At 44.3% G+C, this 21,053-nt stretch overlaps 1 protein-coding gene and 2 long non-coding RNA genes across 8 annotated transcripts in view; 2 read left to right on the forward strand and 1 right to left on the reverse strand.

Moving 5' to 3' along the window:
• The first annotated feature begins 2,642 nt into the window (after positions 1-2,642).
• LOC127477838 (uncharacterized) lies at positions 2,643-9,685 on the forward strand. The gene is made up of 3 exons (XR_007907042.1): positions 2,643-2,937; positions 3,029-3,145; positions 9,604-9,685. It is a non-coding gene; the product is annotated as an uncharacterized LOC127477838 (long non-coding RNA).
• Positions 9,686-12,137: 2,452 nt separating this feature from the next.
• On the forward strand, positions 12,138-14,909 carry LOC127477841 (uncharacterized). Its single transcript, XR_007907045.1, has 3 exons — positions 12,138-12,268; positions 13,641-13,732; positions 14,816-14,909. It is a non-coding gene; the product is annotated as an uncharacterized LOC127477841 (long non-coding RNA).
• The window catches only part of NFATC2 (nuclear factor of activated T cells 2), a 90,207-nt gene continuing 83,020 nt past the window's right edge, over positions 13,867-21,053 (reverse strand). For all 6 annotated transcript variants that reach the window (XM_051802745.1, XM_051802743.1, XM_051802741.1 and 3 more), the window contains one exon: positions 13,867-20,085. In XM_051802745.1, the coding sequence (XP_051658705.1) occupies positions 20,030-20,085 (56 nt within the window). In that variant the 3' untranslated portion in view covers positions 13,867-20,029. The remainder of the gene's footprint in view (positions 20,086-21,053) is intronic.

Below are 21,053 nucleotides of genomic sequence, written 5' to 3' on the forward strand. Positions count from 1 at the left end.
GCTCACCTAAGAATCTCCGTGTGCCACCTCTCCCCAACACTCCCTGCAGCTGCAAGGGAGCAGCCACAGAGATGCTGTTCCTACATCCACTGATGCTCATCCTCAGTTACTGATTCCTGGAGCCGACCAGCCATGCTTTTCCCAGGAGTGTGTGCACACAGTGTGAATTATGTAATTCTAGAAAGCAAATTTAGCCTTCTGCAGCTGCTTTTACTGTGGCAGACATGAAGTCACAGTCATTGCAAATAGCAGGACAAGCACCTTTGGCATTTACATTTTGTCAAACCAACCTTTTAATTTGCAATGAGGCCCCAGGAGATCTGCCCTGGAGAACTGAGATTGTTCAGCCTGGAGAAGAGAAGCTTTGGGGTGACCTAATTGTGGCCTCCCAGTGCTGGAAAGAGCTACAAGAAAGATGGAGAGAGACTATTTACAGGGGCCTGGAGGGACGGGACAAGAGGGAATGGCATCACACTGACAGAGGACAGGGTAAGATGGGATATTGGGAAGGAATTCCTCCCTGTGAGGGTGGGGAGGCCCTGGCACAGGTTACCCAGAGAAGCTGTGGCTGCCCCATCCCTGGAAGTGTCCAAGGCCAGGTTGGACAGGGCTTGGAGCAACCTGGGATACTGGAAGGTGTCCCTGCTCATGGCAGGGGGTGGAATGAGATGATCTTTAAGGTCCCTTCCAACCCAAACCATTCTGTGATATCGTCACTGCACCATGTTTGAGCACAGCCTGACGTGAGCTTTGTAATCCCCTGGAGCAGAGTCACTAAATTACATGTTTCAATGAGACCAGAGACAGAGAACAGCTCCTTAATACAACAGCCTCCAAAGAGGCTTGAGCTCAAATACCCCTGCAGAGAACAAGGCTTCCCAGTGTTAGAGACAATATTGGGGAATTCTACCTCATGCAACTGTACTTTTAAAGGAAATCCAAGTTTGTGCCCATAATAATGGTGTGTTCAGAGCTTCCTAACAGAGAAAAGTCTGTCTGGCTACATGTGGACAAGCCCCTGTGCACACAGGAGGTGAGGCTGAGGAGTGTCTGCTCCCCAAGGTAGCTCTGGGGGTTCTGAAGCACAGACTGTGCACATGCAGGATGGAGACAGTGAGAGGATGTTTGGCAGTGAGGGCCAAGGGTTAAAATATGAGTCTCAGAAGGTCGTTTCATAGCCTGAACTATAGATTTCGTAGCAGTCTTAGTATTCTCTTAGCTGCATTTCAGAAATCAGAAATCTGCTCCAGAAAGTGTGTTGCCTTCCATCCATTTAACATTTAAATTTTGTGTGTGAATCTCTTGCATCAAAATGACAGCAGTGCTGTTTGTCCCTGAGCTGTGTCACTTGCTGTCCCCAGTGATAACTGTATGATAATGGCCATATTCTAGTAGAATGTGATACTTGAAAGAAATATTCTAAGAGAATTAAAAAAAAATAGATTACTAGTGCCACTTGCAGCAGTGAGAACATTTGCAAAGAGATAGGGCAGTATATTGCTGCAGTATAGAAAATTGTGGAAACACTGCACATAAACTAGAAAAGTGACAATCAGTGATTTTATGAATCCAATCAGTGATTTTATGAATCCAATCAGTGATTTTATTCACCACAGCCATGTTGATCTTAACAGCAGTTTTAGGTACTGCCAAGGAAGAGTTTTTATCATATATATATACACATATATACACACAGATAGCTATATTAATATAGCTACATGAGTGGATAGATGTGTGTGCATTTATGTATAAAATCACACAAACCCACAAAGTCTTGATCTCGTCATTTTGCTGCAATGTTTAACAAGTCTGGTAGAGATTTATTCTGATGATATTACAGCATATTAGCTACATGTGCCAAGGGGTTTTTTTGCTTATTTGTGGTTTTTTTGGGTACTGAGAAGGTAGTAGGCATCTGCGTTTTGGGGTTCAAGCAGATGCAAAAACCTGAGTCTGGCCAGGTCAAGATTTCAGCTTGAGAAGTGTGAAATGCTGAGCTGGATCTCTCCAGTGGCTCTAGGACAGTGATTTTGCTCTTGTCTGCCTGTAAGATGTCTTTTGACTTGCTCTCAACCTTGGCTGGAAGCTCACATTTGAGGCTTTGGCTCTCCTTCCAAAGGGGAATATTTAGGCCAACACAGACACTTGAATCATGGGCAAGTTCCATTAAACGATATTGGAGACGTTTGTTTATAAAACTATTTAGGACGAGTGGGATTAGGGATGGGTATCCCAGAGGGAGTAGGGAACCTGTGTGCCTGGATGAGGGAGCTCCTGCAGTGCTGGGGATGGGGGACACCACCCCTGCACTCCTGTCCCCAGCCCAGGGTGTGCAAACCTTGGCAGCAGCACATCATCCCCTCCCTGGGGAGGGAGGTGACTCACAGGGGTGTCTGAGTCACCGGGGCTTCCCCGGGGCGAGGCAGCACCGGGCACAGCGCCCTGCCTGGTGTGGACGGGGAAGGAGCTTCCACCTCCCCAGACCTGCAGGAGGAACAACCTCCCTCCTGTCAGACCCACACACCCGAGTAGCCACAGGTGACAGAGAGGATGGAGGTGACACAGGACACGTGTAATATTCATTCTATGAGTTGTTTTTGTTGTATTTGCTTTGTGTTTCCAGTTCACTGGGGCCACAACTGGCGGCAGTTCCCTGCAGAGCCTGCAGTGATGTGAGAACAGAGAGGAGCAGTGAGTGCCTGTTGGGAGTGCACTGGGCTCCTGGCATCCTCAGCTGTTTTCCACCCACCCTTGAAAACCATCTCTGGCCCAAAATGGAACTGTGAGCTGTACCACATGCTCCAAATGAAGTGCTAATTAAATACTTCTACTTAATGTAGACAACGTTTCTTTGAGAAGGCTGTAATGTATCGCAGATGTGGCGAATCCCTTGGAGAGCAGAGAAGGAGCACTGTGCACGTTGGATCCCTCTGTGAGGTAGGGATGTGACCTGGGGGGTTGGGATTGGTAAGGCCTAATGCTGAAACAGCACTTGTCTGATCCAAATTCCCACACACATTCTCCACAGTGACCTTGGTATCGGGAATACTGCAGGTGCTTCCATATGGATGCACACTCTGACACATGGGACATAAATGGTGGAGCTGTGGAGCCTGAATGGGTACTTGAGTCTTAAGAAAAACAGGTAAGAACTGGTGGGTGTTGCAGAAAAGTCTCCTGGGTGGGGCCTCAGCCATGCAGGAGGAACTGGTAAGTGGTTTTTGGCTCAGGCTGTCCCAGTGCAGGACAGAGCTCCACAACAAAGGAGCTGGAAGGCTTTGGGTTTAGCACTAAAGCCCTTTCTGGCAAGAGGAGAAAGGCTGAAAACCCAGCTCTGGAGTATCTGGATGACTGTCCTGAAGTTATTGCCACTGAAATCATGGTTGTTCCTTAGGTTTCGGGGTCAGCAGCCAGGGGGCTCAGAAGAGCCACATCACCCAGCTTTTGGGAAATGCTGATGCCTTTGTGACTGTGTGTTCAAGTCCATTAAAGCCTGGATTGCCCGTGAGCAGCTTGCTGGCTGGAGTCCAGCTCTAGCTCTGTCTTGAGGGAAAGGTTTGGGCAAAATGGGTGTCTTTGTGCAGCCCCAGGCTCACCCCAGTGAGACAAAAACAGGGCTGTGAATTCAGGGGTTCTGTTTTCCAGTACGAATCCCAAACTGGGATTGAAGCACTTTGTATACCAGACCCAGATGACCACCAGGCCAATAACTAACCAAATGGACCTAAATTTGCGTGCACAGAGCTTGTCCCCATGTTCCTGTGCTCCTCACACACATGGCCTCTGCCTGCAGGCAGGCTCTGACACCAAATCCTCTTGGCTTGTCTTGAGAGGGAGGAGATTTTCCTCATAATCCATAGGACTAGAAATCCACACTGTCCTTTCTGTGTCAGTTTAAACCTTTGAGTATCTGAGGGGCTGCCCATGAGCCACTGGCACTTTGTCCCATGTCAGGATTCAGGGATGGGTCAGAGGGAAGGATCAGCGTGGACCAGTCCTGCTTCCAGTGCCCAAAGTCTGCAGGTGAGATGGAGCCAAAGGGAACAGAGAAGGATGTCTGGTCACCTGGACAGTGCTGCTCCCATCGTCCTCCCACACTGTCCCTGCCTGTCCCCAGCCCAACAGCTCCTCCACCCCAGGCAGGGGCATCTCAGCCATGCAGAGCTGAGGGGGAGCTGATTTCAAGCTGGGCAGTTTCTGAACAAATCACTTGCAAGGTGCCTGGTGGCTGGAAGTGCAGAATTAAGGGGACAGCCACAGTTGTCAGTGTTTTGGGTAGATATTATTCACCTTTTGTGGGTGGGAAGGAAGTTCCAAGGTGGGCTTCAAGCACACAGAATTGCTTGGGCAGATGCAGAGGGCACTGGCATGAGCCTCCAGGGAACTGTGGTTGTCCTGTGTGAAGATACTCCAGGAGATACCAACCAAAAGCAGGCAAAAATCTTAGTTTTCAGAGTGACACAGCAATTAATTAGGACTGTCTTTGCTGTTCTCTTGCTGGGCCTGATGACAGAACAATATGGAGATACCTTCAAAGACTTTCTAATAGGAAATATACAGCATTTTCCTGTGTAGAGTATGAAAGCTGCTCCTGTAAAAAAACATGGAATATTCCTCATTTCTTTCAAGATGGTTCTGCGATGTTGGGAGTGCTTTTTAGGGTTCTGTGCTCTCTTGGGAGAAAAAGGAAGTAGAAATCCAAGATGATGCAGAAATAAGAAAAAGGGGGAAGAGAAAGCAGATGGTGAGGTGGAGAGCTTTCCTTAACTGAGCGCTGCACACTGAGGATGAGAATTCAATTGCCTGTTGCTATTTATCGTGACCACATAAAATTCAAAGTACTTGAGTATTTAAATAGCAATAGATTCAGAGATGAGTCATGAGGCAGAGCTGATATTTTATCCCTGGACATGTTGGTGAATGGTTTTCTAGTTCAAGGATCTTATTTCCACTTTCCCTATTTTAATGGCATTGCTGTTCTCAGATTATTTTGTTGTAGAGAAAAGGGAAAAAACGAATGCTTCTGAGGCTATCTATTATTACAGACTTAATTATTTTCTTTTAAAAACCACATTGGTACACTGTATTGCAGAGATATTCCAAGTTCTCACTCTTCAGAGATAATTGGGAGAGAGTTACCTTCTGACTCCTTCTGTAGAACACTTGGAGAGGAATTTTTGCTGCTGTTGGTGAGCAGGTCTCTGAGTCAAGTCTCATTTTGCACATCTTCTTTTGCCAAGGGGCAATGTGTCATTTGTGTGATAGTCACTGCAGGCATCCTGCACAAGGGAGGGAACATTTCGGAGTGCAGAGAAGTATATCCAGTGGTATAAACTTAAAAAAAAAAAAAAAGAAAAAAATCCTGCAAAGTTCAGTTCTGCATGTGGAAGTGGACCTGATTTTCACTTCTTCAAGTTTAATTCTCTTTGTATTTCTGGGTATGGCAAGCTAGAATAGGCTGAAATTCGTACCATAAATAGGATCATTCACATGAAATGTATTTTGATACAAAACGTTCTCTCTTGCCCAGAAGACAGGCAGCTCCTCCAGCCCTGAAATCATTTGTCCTGGTGCAGCGGTGGTTTTAGAAGAGTCAAGTTTGAGAGCAGACAGATCCTTGTCCCAAGGAAAGTGTTGCTGATGTTGGAGCCAGGGACCCTGAACAGAGGCTGCTTTTGGAAGAGGCATGTGGAGGGTTGTTAATGCTGGAGAGGGAACTGACTCATCACATCATCAATTCTGCTCCTCTGCCAGCGCAGCACAAAACATCTTTTATCATCACACTCTCTCTTTCTTCTTCTTTTCTATTTTAAAGGAGTTTAAAGCTGTTCAGCCTCTTGTCTTCCCCTTCCCCAGCCTGTTGCTGTTCTCTGGATGGTGGTTACAGTTTGGGGTGATGGAGCCCCTTTGCCCTGTGCAAGAAGACTCTCCCCATCCAGGCATTCTCAAGGACTAGCCAAAAGATGGATTTCCTGGCTAAAGCTCTCACTCCTCATGCTGAGTTGCACACATACCCCTCAGATGTAAGGAAACTAAGCTTTCCCATCTGAGTCCTTTTTCTTTGCCTTAATCCCTGCTCCCTCTGTTGCAGAAAGCTCTGTTTATCTGAGAAGGGACAGCAGGAACACTCTGGCCATGTAATTGCCACGAAGGCTGCAGTGGGTCCAGCCGGTACCAGTTTGAAATGATATTTTTCGGGCCCGTGCCAACAACAGGCGGCTGCTGGGAGAGCTGAAATTGCTGCTTTTCTGCTCACATCTGCCTTTGATTTTCAATCAGAGCTGGTTGGTGAAAAGCCAACTAATCTACAGTGCTTAGGGGTTTTTTTTGTTTGTTTTTAAGGGGCTGGTTTGAGCCAACTTTAGTACCACAGAATTAGTTTTTAATAGATTTTCTTTTTTTTTTTGCCCTGAATTATAAGTATTTTGGATATAGAGTATTTGAAATGGATCTTATGGGAAAATTATTATTCACTATTATTTCTTTGTATTTCTTGTGTATGACTTAAGGAGGGCCAAGACCTTCCTATAGCAGGAGCAGACAAAGCACAACAAAATGGCAAATCCAGTGGGTTCTCATGGAACCAGGGATGCAGGGAGATGGTGCCTCCACTTCATGCTCTGGAGCCAGGGAATCTGAAAAGTTTGACTTTTCTGAGAATTCAAAGAGGAATTTCCACAGTTTTCTGTGGAAACTTCTGGCATTTTGTTTGGGCTGGTGTCACATCCTCTTCCATTTGCTGCTCTTGTGGCAGATGAGGAGTTGGCTTTGTACTGAAGATACATGAAAAGTCACTGCTTAATCAGGAACTTCAAAGGAACTGGAAAAGGATCCATCTGTGATTCAACCATCTTAAGCTTTAGGGGACAAGTCTGGTACGAGAAAAAAAAGAGGAAAAGGTCTTGGATTACAGAGTTTTCACTCTTTTATGACAGTTTTTCTGTGAATTACAGTAACAGAAAGTACTGGCCTTTAACTAACACAGTTTATTGCTTGATGGCCTTTATTTATCCAAGGCTTCATTTGATATGTAACCCACTTAGAAAACAATTTTTAAAGTTGGGCATACAGTTACTGTTGCAAAATGCTGAATTAATAACCCTCTGAAACAGCAGTTTCCTCTTAATGTGGGGAGCACTGGCTGGGTGAGGCAGAGAGCACATTAATCACACTGACAAAGAAATAACATAAAAGGTAAAACCAACTAATAGAACACAACAGTTGCACTGTGAACCATTAAGAGTCACACTTTGGTGCTTTGTACCTGTATTTTAATGTGTGCTAGTGCAAAATCAGTGTAAAAATCCACCTTGGTCAGCCTGGGTGTGTATTACACGCTCTGCATTATTATCCTTCTGTGTATATTTTCTATAACTGGTGATTTTTTTACTAAAGGTCTAAGTTTTAGTGCTGAAAATCCATGAACCCCATCCTTTCTCTACCAGCATTGATGCAATAGTTTAGCTTGTTAGAGAATGGGTTTAAATAGTTGAAAATAACAACTGTGTGTTTGTTGAGCAAAGTCCAACCTCCAGGAGCCCTTGATTTCTTCTGCTGTATGGCAAAAGCTTGAAAGACCCCTTAATAACAGATAACCCAGTGCTAAAATCCATAATTTCTTTTTGGTTTGTTGTCTTTTAGCCATGAGAGATTGTAACTGCTGGGACAGGCTCTTCTCTGCCTTATGTGGAAAGTAGAACACAGAGAATTTTAAATCTTTACACATTTCAGCCTTTGTGGGATATTTTTAGGGAGCACAGAAGTGGTGGTACCTCTGTGGTGCCTAAAAACCTTGATCTTGGTATGGTTTGTGCTTATGTCCAGTGTATTCACCTGCACATCTGATCCAGGCACCAACGTAAGCTGAGTAATTTTAGGCTTTTAAGGGTTTTAATTGAAACTTCTTTCCTTCCTCCATGCTTGGCCTTCAGCAAACAGGTTTCTTTTTTTTTTTTTCAATTCTTTTTTAAGGAAGGAAGGAAAAGTCTTGAACTTGTGTTGGGCTGATTTTGTTTGAACAGAGCCCTGTGTGTTACCCCCCAGCACACAATGGGGCTCTGTCCAGGGAGAGTTGGCTGAGTGGGTCCTTATTCAGGGTCATTCATCACCACAGCTCGTGCAGACGTGGCAGATTTACATCAGTGAAACTGAGGAGGGAAAACAACAGGCCCATGATCTGAAGGAAGGGCTGGAGTTATTTATGAAGTGCCAGCAACGTGCTGAGGACCAGATGAAGATCTGACCTGGCTCTGCAGAGGTGCTTGGTGGCAGGGTGACATGTCACCCAATGCTGCAGGGAGGGGGACAGTGTGTTTGACAACTCAGGGCTCCTCACAGGCACAGGGCAGGGTGTGGTTTGGACATCTTGGGAAGATGGGACATGTATGGGAAGTCACTCTAATGATGCGACTTTTTTATAGAAAGTAAAATTATTCAAAGGAAATCATGTTCGTGTTGCACCTGCTTATGTGAAGCCTCAGGAGGCTTCACCTGGTCAGGAAGCAACAGGGACAGCTTCAGATCCCACTTCGCTCATATTTGTCCAAAATAAATGCCAAAAACATCAGAGGGGATTCAGAGGTGGATGGGGAATGTGCTTCTTGGAGTCAGCAATTCCTCCTGCTTGAGGGGCTCAAACCTACACCTTCCCTGGTGTCTCTGTGCTGTGTTTCAGTGAGGGACCAGCAACAGCTCTGAAGTTGTTCCCCAGGAGCCCAAGCCCAGGCCAGGCTCAGTCCAGCTCCAGGAGCATCCTCGGGATGGGCTGGGTGGGAGCAGGATGTGCAGTGTCCTCTGCTTGTTCACAAATCCTCTGCTTTTCATGGCAATACTCACTCAGCAGCCAATTGCCAGGTCATGAGGAAGCCTTCTCCCACTCCCTGTGTCCCGGTGGTTCTTGTTAGAGGAGAAATTGCATCTCTTGGCACTGCTGGACATGAGAGCTGCTCTGGTTTCCGAGGCGTTGCTTTTCGGTGAGTGTCTCCAGCTGCTGCTCTCCCCTCACTCAGGGCACTGACTCATCTTTTTGCCATCACAATAAGTCTGTTTTCATAAACAAAATTAAGTGCACTGTGTTTATTCATTAGGGAGATTTGAAGTCTCTCAGCAACCAAGAAATATACTTCGTGTATGAACTGTCCCTCTTCCCCCTCTTCTCTTTTAACAGCTAAGGGGGAAAAAAAGATTTAGGAAAACCCAGTGCTCTCAGTGGGTGGTTCTGTGTCTGCTGATGGGCAGCATCTCCCCTGAGGGCTATTATCTGTCAGCTGGATTTGTACATCTTGGAGGGGGATATTTAAAATTACACAGAGATGAATGGGAAAAAAATGGGACAGGTGAATGAACTGGGCTTTAAACAACACTCCAGGTAAGGACAGTACAGGGGAGGGGTCCCAGGGTAGAGAGAGAAGCTTGTCTGGCACCTGGATGACTCTGTGTCAGAGGCTTTCTTACAGGTAGTTTGGGCCACTACTGGGCATGGACAGAGCCAGGCATGGCAGGTTTCCTGATGTCCCTGTGCCAGAGCCCTGGTGGCACAGCCAGTGCTCTGCTGTTCTCTCTGCTGTGTCATCTCATCCCAGCCTACCCCTCTCCTTCCCACAGCTGGACCCAGCCCCTGATCCTGAGGGGGATGAAATCCAATTTGCCTCCAGTGCTGACAGGTTTTCAGCCGGATCTGCAGCCAGGTAAGAGGCTCCTGCAGCCACACCATGCCAAGATTCCCTCTTTTTGGGTGTCACTCCTCCCTGCTGCCAAGGCTCCTGCAGTTCCTGCTGCCTGGGATTACTGAGGCACCAGTGCCATTGGTAGAGCTGGAGGGGAACAAAGAGGGAAGCAGCAAAATGGGTCAGGTATAATGTCAATACACAATGGGGGCAACTCCAGCCTCTGAACCAGCAAGGTCTGTGTTTGAGCAGTGATTAATAAACCCATGTTATTACAGGGTAGAAAATATACCTTGAATTTCTGCTCATAACAACTACTCAGTGACTTCCTGCTTAGTATGCAAATGTTGTACCCATTGAAGTGGAAATAAACCTGGAATTTGCTGTCTTTGCAGCAGGATTTCAGCCATTCTTGAAGTCCCACTTTCTACCACATAACATAAATGAAGTGAATACCTTTCACTTCTGCTTTAGAGGGATCCATAAATCAGAAACAAAGGACAGATGAAAAACAGGCTGGTGTTTCTCCTAGAGCAGCAGGAATGCTGTGCCAACAGCAACAATGTCAACGTGACCTGCGGTTTCCATGCCAGATGATTCCATGGAACTTGAGGCTGCTCACCTTCCAGGGAGCCAGCCCTCACCTGCAGCACTCAGCCTCCCTCAGGGGTCATTCCTCGGTAAGAGGTGCTGGCAGCCACCTCAAACCTCATGAATTTGGGGGAGCAGGGCTGTGGGTATTGATGGGGGCTCAGACTTCTGATAACTGGGTTTGTGCCTGGTTGTCATCGCAGCTGCTGTGCAAACACTGGTTAAACACAGAGCTGCTGTGAGTAATAGAAAAGGCCTCATCCCTGACCATCACCCCCTGCCTGCTGTGTGGGACACGGGAGTGGAGATCAGCCCAGAAAATTCCCTGCTTTCTTTGGAGGGAACCAGGCAGCACAAGGTGAACCAAACTGCATGGAAGCCTGGAAAGCCAAGATTTTGGAAAAGTGCATGTGTGTGTGTTGGGGGGTAACAGCTTTGCCTGGCAGTGCCTCAGCTGTCCTTGGCTGTCAGAGTGGGGAGGATCAGAGTGGCTGTGACACCTGCTCACAGCTCAGCCGTGACACGGTGCTGGGTGGGAGGCCGGGATGTGAGAGGGTGCAGCACGTGCTGCTGCTGCCATCAGGACCCTGCCTCCCTCTCCCCAAATGCTGGCCACCATGGGAAGGGTTTTCCATGGCCAGCCCATCTACTGCTCCCTCTGGGGGTCTCTCAGGTGGGTCCCTGCCCCGGGGCTGCAGTGCAGGACCAGCGCTGAGCTCAGCTCCCTGCAGATGGCACTGATATCCTGTGCAGCAGCAAACCTTCCCTGCATTTTTCCCAGACTTTTTTTCTTGCTAGGGAAAACAAAAAAAGACACAACCCTCCATGCAGTATAAAGAGCACATTTTCTATAAACTTTGCTTGGCCCCAGCCTGCAGCTGAGAGGGAGTGGTGCTGTTGTGAGGCAAAGTGTTACACTGCCCATTCCCACACCAAAACCTAGAAAATCATGGAATTACTCAGGTTGGAAAAGACCTTTAAGATCAGAGTCCAACTCTTAACATAGTGCTGCCAGTGTAAGATACACGGTCACAGCTCAATTACATTTATTCCTTCCATTTATTTCTCATGGTAAAAGATCTTTTTTAAAGGTAAATGAAGCCAATATGGTTTCTTGTAAGAGCCCTGTATAGAAGCCAGAATGAATCCTGATTTATAGAACTGGAAAAAAGAGTAAGGAAAGAAAGGTGCTCCTGATTGAACTGGTCACTGGAGACTTAACTCAAAAGGGAAAGGTCTCTTACCCCACTTTTCCTCTAGTGAAGCCTAATATGAAAAAGCTTAGAAATTAAACATCAGCTGGGCTTTGATTTCAGGGGTCTGCTCATGCTGATATAAGCAGGCAGCTGAGAAGGCTTTCATGACACTGCTCATATTTCAATAAGGTTAAATAAAGGGTCCATGAAAAATACACTCAGGCCAACTTAAACCTTCAGGTCAAGCCCAGGGGTACAAGGAGTTAAACTGCACTTTCTTACTGCTGGTTTCTTACCAGGCACAGCCCAACCCTTAGAGCAGTTAATAACACCTAGAAATAACTTCTCTAATGGCATGAAATCCCAGAGTTGTGCATGACTGATGCAGCTGGCTGGGAAGGGCTGCCGTGCTTTCTGCTTGGTTTCTGAGGAAAACAAGGCTGGTATGGTGAACGCTGGCTGCTCCCACAGCCCATCCCCGGCCTGAGAGTCCATTTCATCCAAACTCCCCGGGCAGAGCAGAGCTCTCATGGGCAGTTAGGCAGCTAATAGACTGCAAAAGCCCAGAAAAATACATCCTTTTACTGTTTGTGTGTATATCTGAGCAACAGATAATGTTTTTATTTTAGTGCCTGCGCTCTGAGCTCTGGGCTGCCTCTGAATTCTCCTTCTTGATTTCAGCTATAATTTCAGTGGTCTGCTGAATAAAGAGGTGCCTTTGTACTGGAGTCACCTCCAATGCCTGGCTTTGGCCCATTGGTGTGCATGCAGCTCCTGCCAGCCTCTCCCACCACCTCCTTCCCCTGGGTTTTTAGGGTAAGTGGTTGCTCACAATCTCAGCAATTTTGCTGTGCCAGCAGTGTTGCCCTTGAGGTCAGTAGGAGCCCAAATCCTCTGCTGTGGCCTTCCCTTCCTAAATAAAACTAATTCAAACTCCTCTATAGCATGGGTTCACTGAGATGATGAGTTCACAGGAGCAGATGGTCCAACTAAGGTCCAGGGATAGGGAAGATAAGGATGGTGTGGGGTGGGAGCTCATCTTCCCTGTGAAGCTCCCTTACAGCAGCCCAGTTGAGCTTGGCCACCTGAGCAAGCCAGTGATGATGTATTTAGAAAAGAATCTGGTATGAAGCTGAAAGGCAGCTTCTTAAATTGCCTAAATTACATTTGTATTCAAAAAAAGAAAAAGAAGTTGTAAATCGCATATTTACACAACAGAGCACGCGAGCGAGAGAGGGCTCATACGAGACCCAGATGTTCATTAGAAACAGGGATTGTTCTTCCTTGCTGCTACCCTGAAAACTGGGAAAAGAGTCAGCTGTGTTGAAGGGTTACAAAGGAGGGAGTTAAGTCTACAAAATCCAGGAAATTTCCCGTTAAGACGAAAAACCTGGGGTACTGTTGTAGTCTTTTAATTCCGACCCAAGACGTAAATTAAAGCCAGAGGATCGGGTCAGGTGCTTGGGTTCTCAGCCCTTAACTGTGGAATTTCCAGGTTAAGTTACTTAAACTTTCCTGTTGCTGAATAAAGCTAAAATCCTGTGTGCCATATATTTGCTCATCATAAAATGTTCTCTCCCAGCCAGTAACAGCTTCTTTGTTGGCGAGGCCTGTCTGGTTTATGAGCTTCCCAGCCTTTGTACAGGGTTCTGGGAGTTAAGAACTTCCACATGGTGCCTGCTCCGAGGCTTTTGTGAATAAGCAAAGCAAAGCGCTTGCTCCATGTCCAGCAAACGCATCAAATATGGTTTGAATTCTCTGGTTTTAAATGCAAAGGATAATATTGATTTTGTTAAGGTAAATGTCTTTAATTGCACGCTGGATAAACTCGCCTCTTACTGAGGCATAATGGGCTCTGGGCACCCTTCCAGCACAGCAGTATGAAAATGTCTCTTTTAGTGTCTCCAGTAGAGAAATGTAGGATTAGGATTTAGATGAACAACAATGAAATGGAGTACACATCTCCAGTCTCTGAAAAAGCATCTACTGACGCAGAAGGACATTTACTCAGATAGAAATTAATTCTTTATTAAGGTAGAAAGTCTGCAGCACCTGTTATGTGGATTGTTTGGGGCTTTTTATTGGGATGGTGGGAATAGAAAATCAAAAGAGGTGAAAACAGACAAGAAGAGAAAATGAAGAAGTTCATAAAATTGTCCCTGTATGACTCGATCTATCTCACCTACAGAACCTGAGTGGGATCTTGATGCAAAGGGGAACTGAGGAACTCATTAAAGAAGAAATATTCTGTACTCTGACATCCTTATGCACATCCCACTTGTGAGTATTTAGGAGGATGACAAGGACACGAAGACTATCAAGTGGGTGACTCAGCCCCTTGATATTAGTTTAGCAAAGGCAATAAAGGTGTTTAAGAACAGACCAAACACTCTTGCAGCAGATGATGCCCTTTCATTTATTGCTAATCTACCATATTACAAGCAATATATAAAAATATTTTACATATAGAAAAAAAAATCATTACATTGGAGGTTAACAACATTGTTGCAGGAATGTGAATGACAGAACCCCCTTTTCAGTTGTGGAAGTTAGGTTTTTGAACTAGCAATTTGATTCAAAAGACATCTGTTAGGGTGATTTGAGTGACAAGTGCTCACTCCTGTGTCTGTTAACATATGGCTTTACCTGAACATCCAGGGCAGGGCTCCAGGGGGTGTTGGACTTCGGGGGGGAATCACTTCAGAATTACACACGCACACTCAAACACACAGATCTGTGAGTCCCAGCCAGGCCATCACTGTTCATACTGAGCTGTCTCTCCACTCCCCGTTGGTCTCACACCACCTGTGCTTCAGGTGCTGCTCAGCACCACTAAACTGAGGGCAGCTCAGTCCTGGAACAGCTGAGGATTCCAACAGCATATCTGTGGATTTCTGGGCTATTACAAACACATAAATCACTAGTCATTTTTGTGACAGTCATTGTAGAACTTTCTACTCCATTTTGCTATTTTATGGGAGTTATTGACAAGGAACTCAAACCACCATTCCCCAGATAACCACTCTTTTTGCAGCTGATATCATCTTTCACAGCATCAGCACCTTCATTTGAAATTTACTGCAATGTGGGTCAGGGGCTAAGTCATATTTTTTTGCACCCCAGAAACAATAAAAATGGCTAAACAAACCTTAAACAGCCCAGAGTGGGTTAGGCACTGACAGGCAGTTTAACAAATCGCTATCAGCTGCCACCCACTGCACTTATAAAGGAGCAGATACTAAAGGTACAGATGTCAATCTTATGGCAAACATACAAAAAGGTGGATTGTTCATTCTGAACTGAGATGAATAAAGAATTATAACCTTCCATGTGTGACAGCAGAGTGTTGCCTTACTCTTACAGGTAAGAAACCACTGCAATGTAAACGATGAGGAATTTGCAATTCAGCCCATCTAGACCCAACATCAGCATCTCTTCCTATTGCACAGGAATGTGGAACATAAATAACAAACACTCAGAATTGCAGATAAACTGGAACGTCAGATGACTTTAAGTGGTGCAAAAACTACGAGGATCTGAATCAGTTTAAGATTTGAAATTAAGACAGTCATTTTCTGGAGTCCCATCTGGTAGATAATTGTTCCCTATTAAGTAGCAATTTGGAAAGAAATGCAGGGGGAAAAGTCAGATTGAAATATTTAGAAACATATTTCTCAAGCATTTAAAGCTCTCTTTGAAGTCTTTGGGAAATCTATCAAATACATGGTTTTTTTTAAGACGGTAACAATTCAACAACAATTGCATAGAAAATTAAGACATTGAGAAAATGAAAATCGATCCTTTATAAATACTAACCTTAATCCAAAAAGTGTTGCATATTTGGTCAGACAAAAAGCATAGTCACTTTTTTGTAAAGATATGGACTACAAAATATACTTTAAAAACATGCTAGCTACTCTGAGAACTGGTTTAGATATGTTATCAAGCAGCAGCTTTTTATACAATAGAGAATAACATAGTGCTGGTTTGGGAAATATTCTACATTCAGAAAATGCTGTATTCCTACAAGGAGCATGGAAGTGATACATATTTACATGGATACAAATAAAGCAAGTGCAAAAACCATGACTCTTCTACATTCTTTCTACCATAAAAACACATACATGAGACACTTTCACTCCATTGTTGTTGCTCAGATCTTACATTCTGCTCATTCTCATGGAGAAAAACAAAAACAGGACTTCATATTTCATTGCAAGTATCTTCACAAGCAATTCCCCTCCTGGCAAACTCGACTTCCAACACTCATAACTGACAAAAAAAATAAAATCTTCCTGATGTCTGTCCACTCCCAGTCTACCCTCAGACTGTTTACATATCATGAATGATGATTTTTATTCTACGTATATTTGATGCAGAAGTTTATAGAAGCTCATCCTGTATTTGCAGCCAAAGCTTGGATGGAAAAATGAAAGTAAAAAAAACACACACACACACACACAAAAAAAAAGAGATGAACTTTTGAGTTCCAACGAGCCCCATGTACTTTGCATGGTGTAACTTTGATGGAAAATGCATTAGAGTTGTTCACCCTGTAGACAAGATATTTGTAGGCCTTTGGTACAATGGCAGGAAGGCACTGTGGTGAAACATTCAGATAACTGAGGAAAGACAGAATTTCCTCATGTGCAAATATGGCTATCTTCCAGATAAAGTGAGAACAAATTACTCACAAAATGGTATTAACTCTTCCAAGGTTAAGCTCATGTTTCTACAGAAAGAGAGCAAGTTGTATTAAGTAACAAAAATATTAATACTGAAAAAACACTGCTCAGCAAGAACAGGAAATAATTTAGTACTGTATATTTTGAAGTTCCTCAGCCAAGCTATATAATTTTAATGTTTCAGTTTTCATTTTAAAAAGAGACAACAATGCATAACACTATGTCTGAGGATGCTCCTTTTCTCCAGAAATAAATACAAAGTTGGTTAAAGCTGTATTATTTAACTATTGGTTGCACATAAAAGTAGATAGGGCAGCACAGCCTGACCTCATGTAGCTGTAAATAAAACCACTAAAATGTAGTCTATAGTATGTACATGGTATGAACCCTCAGTCCTGGCTCCATGTGCTGCTCACACGGGGCTGGAGCCAGGACAGGATCGTGACCCAGCGTTGTAATGGGGTTGTGTGTGTTCATATAAAATCCTATTTATACAATGTACCCAGATAGATCAGAGAATCAAGGAATGGTCTGGGTTGGAAGGGACCTTAAAGCTCATCCAGTCCCACTCCCTGCCATGGGCAGGGACACCTTCCACTAGCCCAGGTTGCTCCAAGCCCCGTCCAACCTGGCCTTGGACACTTGCAGGGATGGGGCAGCCACAGCTTCTCTGGGCAACCTGTGCCAGGGCCTCCCCACACTTAGAATTTCTTCCAAATATCCAACCTAAAACTACTCTGTCAGTTTGAAGCCATTCCCCCTTGCCCTGTCACTTCAGGCCCTTGTAAATAACCCCTGTCTATGTGGGTATATTATATAAACTACATGTATATGCACCTGCACAAACACACAAACAGATTAATATCTATGCATTAAAAATGAGGAAGGAATATAGCTAATGCAAGAGCAACAAAAGCACCTGTAGCACATTAAAAAAAAAAAACAAAAAACAACAAACTCCAAACACTCTCTCCTCAAAAACAAAGTGCCTGAAGGAACATATAAGCACAGTGGAAATGGACATTTTGGTTACAGAGCCCAGGTGTCCTGGGTGTGTCCCAAACAGGAGTTCATGGAGCACTGCAGGGGCTCAGGGGTTTGCCTGCCTGGGGCCCTCTGACCACTGAAAAGCCTTTGCTACAAGTCCACAACCTATTTTGCATGGCCAAATGTTGCAGCTTTCAGCTATTCTTTCCTTTTGTGATGTATTAAAAGGACATTTCAGCATCTACAATACGTAAGGCAGAACTTAACCCTTGACTTTCCTGTTTGCTCATATCCAGCACTAGATTTTCCTTTTTTCCCTTCTTTTCTTGACTGATATTACTGTAAAAATAAATATGCAAAAAATTATACTCCTAAATTGATGAGCAGTTGCTACAATCACCAAATATACTTATAGACAGCATCAGCACACCTACAGATCTTAAAAGACCTTTATATTCTTGAGATTCTATTTAAAATCCAGCAAAGGAAAAGGTTCTGTCACTTCTTTGGGATTTTCTGGTTTTCTGTGAGTGGGTTTTTGGTTTATTTGCTTGTTTAATTGTTTTTAAATTTCTCCTATACTTTACAGGTTGGACCAGGGAAAGATATGTTAATACTTCCAAGTGTGAAACTGGGAGACACATTTGGTCTGTTCTTTTACTCAGCTGCAGCAAAGAACTCCTGACAGGGAACTTTTGGTCTTTAGAATATGTCCATCAGACTGCATTAAAAATCCACTATGTCTGTCAGATTCTGGCACACCGACAGTCTTAAAACAATCCAAAATAGCTTATTTGAGGCATGTGAGCCAGTCAAAGTACTCTGTGAGCGCTGTTTAACAGTAATTCCCCTGTGCTGGAGTCCTTTCAGCTGGTCTGGGCCTCAGTTTTGGTTCTATAAAAGTCAGCAGTAAAAAAAAAGAGGCCATTTTCACCTCTGCAGGTACAGGCTGAGGCTGGGCCATCTCACCAGTCGTGCTGCTGCAACGTGTGGAGCTCACAACATGAGCCCCAGAACTGAGGCAGCCAGGGAGTTTTTGGTGTTGCTGAAATGGGACACGGGGGACTCATTCTGGGACAAAAGATTTGAATCTCACCAAGTGGAAACAGAAGCCAAGTCCCCAAGGTGTGTTATTAACGCCAGGTTGGGATGTGCCAGGCTCTGCTTGGGTTCTGGGGCCGGGCTGGGTTGAATCCAGAGTTTAGAGCTGCTCTTGTGAAATTCAGATTTCTGTTTCAGATCCAGACCTGTTGAGACCCAGGTCAGGTGTTCTGAAGAGTCCAAATCTGCCTCCCACTCTAAACCCCAAGACCTTGCAGAGTTTAAGCACCAGCTTTTAGCGGTAGAAAACACAAACTCAATACTCACAAAGGGATTTTGGTTGGACTGAGCACAAACTCTGCAGGGATTGTGCAAGATCTGCCTTGAGCCATTGGGGAACCAACTTTGGGGCTGCTCTGCTGCATTCCCATAATGTAATTCCTGCTGTGAGCACGTGGACACGCTGGTATTCAGAAAAGTTTACCGGGAAACAACCGAAAACAGGATTAATTTCACTGTGCTTTTTAGAACAGAGAGCAGGCTCCACACTCCTAAAGGTATCAGCGTTCCTCCTTTATAAAACCTATTTCCTAAAACATTATGGCTGTTTTTTACTGCACATCGATTATCCACTCAGGATGTCCTTTTGTCCCCCTGTGGAGGCACTGACACTCCAAAGTGTTCTGACTTGTAGATGTACAACTGCAGGTGGCAGCGGTTACCTGGTATTGTGATAAGCAGTGTCAGCACAATCTATTCTAACACATGAAGCAAAACACAACAAAATACTAACTCACGTGGAAATGTAACTTTTCCAGATATTGCTGGTAGCTTTGCAAAGCTAAAGAGACAAGGTGAATATAAGTAAGTGTATATTTTTTACGGAATGTATGGCTTCTGTAGGATGCAATTATTTTCCTCTGCAGCTTGGGGTGATTAAATGTTCCAGCTGCTAAATGAGACAATGAGACAAGTTACAGGCCAATAGCAGGTTCTACATGAAAAGAAACAGCAACAGTTTGTTAGAGAGAAAACATCTAAGTTGTGTTCATACACTGCCTAAATATTGATAAGTATCAGTCATAAAATCTTTGGATTTACTGTGACTCCTAGATATTAATCTCTATTTTATCTGCCTTTATTTTACCTTGGGACAGGTGTTGCAACTGCTGAATTGTTCTTCTTCACTGGTTCTCAGTGAGAATCCCTCTCCTTCAAATTCCTATCCAGTTTGACATGAAAAATGAAGAAAACTCCTGGATTCAGCTGACATTTTCTGTTTGAAATACCAATCACAGTGCTCAGAGTCAGAAAAAAATGGCTTTTGATTCCAGGTTGGATAAAGGCCGAGTAAGCTTGGGTTGCCTCAGTTTCCTACAATAATGAAATTTCTCAGAAGGGCTTTGAGACCTGGAGGGCAAGTCCTTGCTAGTGACCTGCAAATCATGTTATTCTTTAATGGAATATATTACTCTTTCTTCCCCCATTTCCCACCCCACCCAAATAAGCTCTAATGCACGACCTCCCTTGCTTTGTGTGGTTCAGGAGTGACAGATCACTTCTCCCTCAGCACTAAGATAGATCAATACATAGATATTTTGCAGCAGGCTTGAAGTGTTTCCTCAGACAGATGCTCTGTTACATGAGAACAATACAATCTTTGGAGGAAAGGAAGGGTGTCCTTCTCGGTGTTTACAGAGAGAGGTGGCAAGTTGCTTAGTCAAGGCTGTCACTTGATGCCAATACATTGTTCCTTGCATTGAGATGAACTGTAAAGGAAGCTGGAGGTTGCAGGGGCACTGGAAGGACCTAAGAGGTCAGTTATGGAAGGATTCGGTAAAAGTTGTCTCACAAATCTCTTCTTCTATGTCTGACTTCTGGCAGGGAGTCCAGAAAATTCCTTCCTGATAATTTCGTTAACTGTGAAATAAAAGAGAGAGGAGGAAATGTTAAAGCACTTTCAAACCCACGACAAGTGGAAAGTAAAAGCAATCCTTGGGCAGTTTGCTGTCCAGCTGAAAACATCCCCTCCATTCATAACATAATTTTATTAAAGCCTAAAACTTTTAGTCCTATTTACCCAGACTACATATTTTTGGAAGGCAAGGGGAAAGGAGGAGGGAGAGGGGGTTTACACTGTGTTCAGCTTCAAGTACCATAAAACACACCTGAGAGGCTGCACCAGGAAGCCAGTACCTGCCACATCCCACACACACAACACTTGCCCTCTGGCACAGACATTGCCCTTACCCGAGGGAAAAAAGAAAAATCTCAAAGTCTCTAAGCATTTTAACACATTCACTAGGCTGAAATAAGATTATTTTGAAGAGAAGAAAGGCCAAGTTTGGAGGAAATACAGTGAACAGTGAAGAAAACACAGAGAATGCAATTCAGGTGAGAAAGTGTAGTTTGTGTTTGGGTGGTTCTTGTTTGCTTTTTCTTTTTTAATTGATAATCTCACTCTAAACTCTCTTTGCTCTACATTTTTATTATAGTTTGTCTGTAGACTGTAGCATAAGCAACTTCCATGCACCACCAGGATACTGTCAGAGGCTGGGACAGGCTTGTTAATAAAACTCAAGAGAAGACATTGAAGAACTTTGTTCTCTGTTTAAAAAGTCAGACCAGTAGTATATATGTTATATACAACAACCAATCTCTCCTGTTAACTTTCTCTCTTACTTGCCTAAAGCACCCTTTGGTACCTCCTGGAACAACAATTCTCTCTCTAGAATTTAAGTGCTCTCCAGAACTTAAATGCAGAAAGTTCCCATCTCTCCACGCTCACAAATCCCACCATCAACAGCCAACAGTTTAGTTCTTTCTAATTCCAGCTGGGAAGTGCCTGATTTCAACCAGATTGGTGCCTTTTGGAGATGACATGGACA

The sequence above is a fragment of the Manacus candei genome, unplaced genomic scaffold, assembly GCF_025592945.1.
Source record: "Manacus candei isolate 608988 ecotype Guabito, Panama unplaced genomic scaffold, ASM2559294v1 h1tg000057l, whole genome shotgun sequence".
Taxonomy (NCBI): Eukaryota; Metazoa; Chordata; class Aves; order Passeriformes; family Pipridae; genus Manacus; species Manacus candei.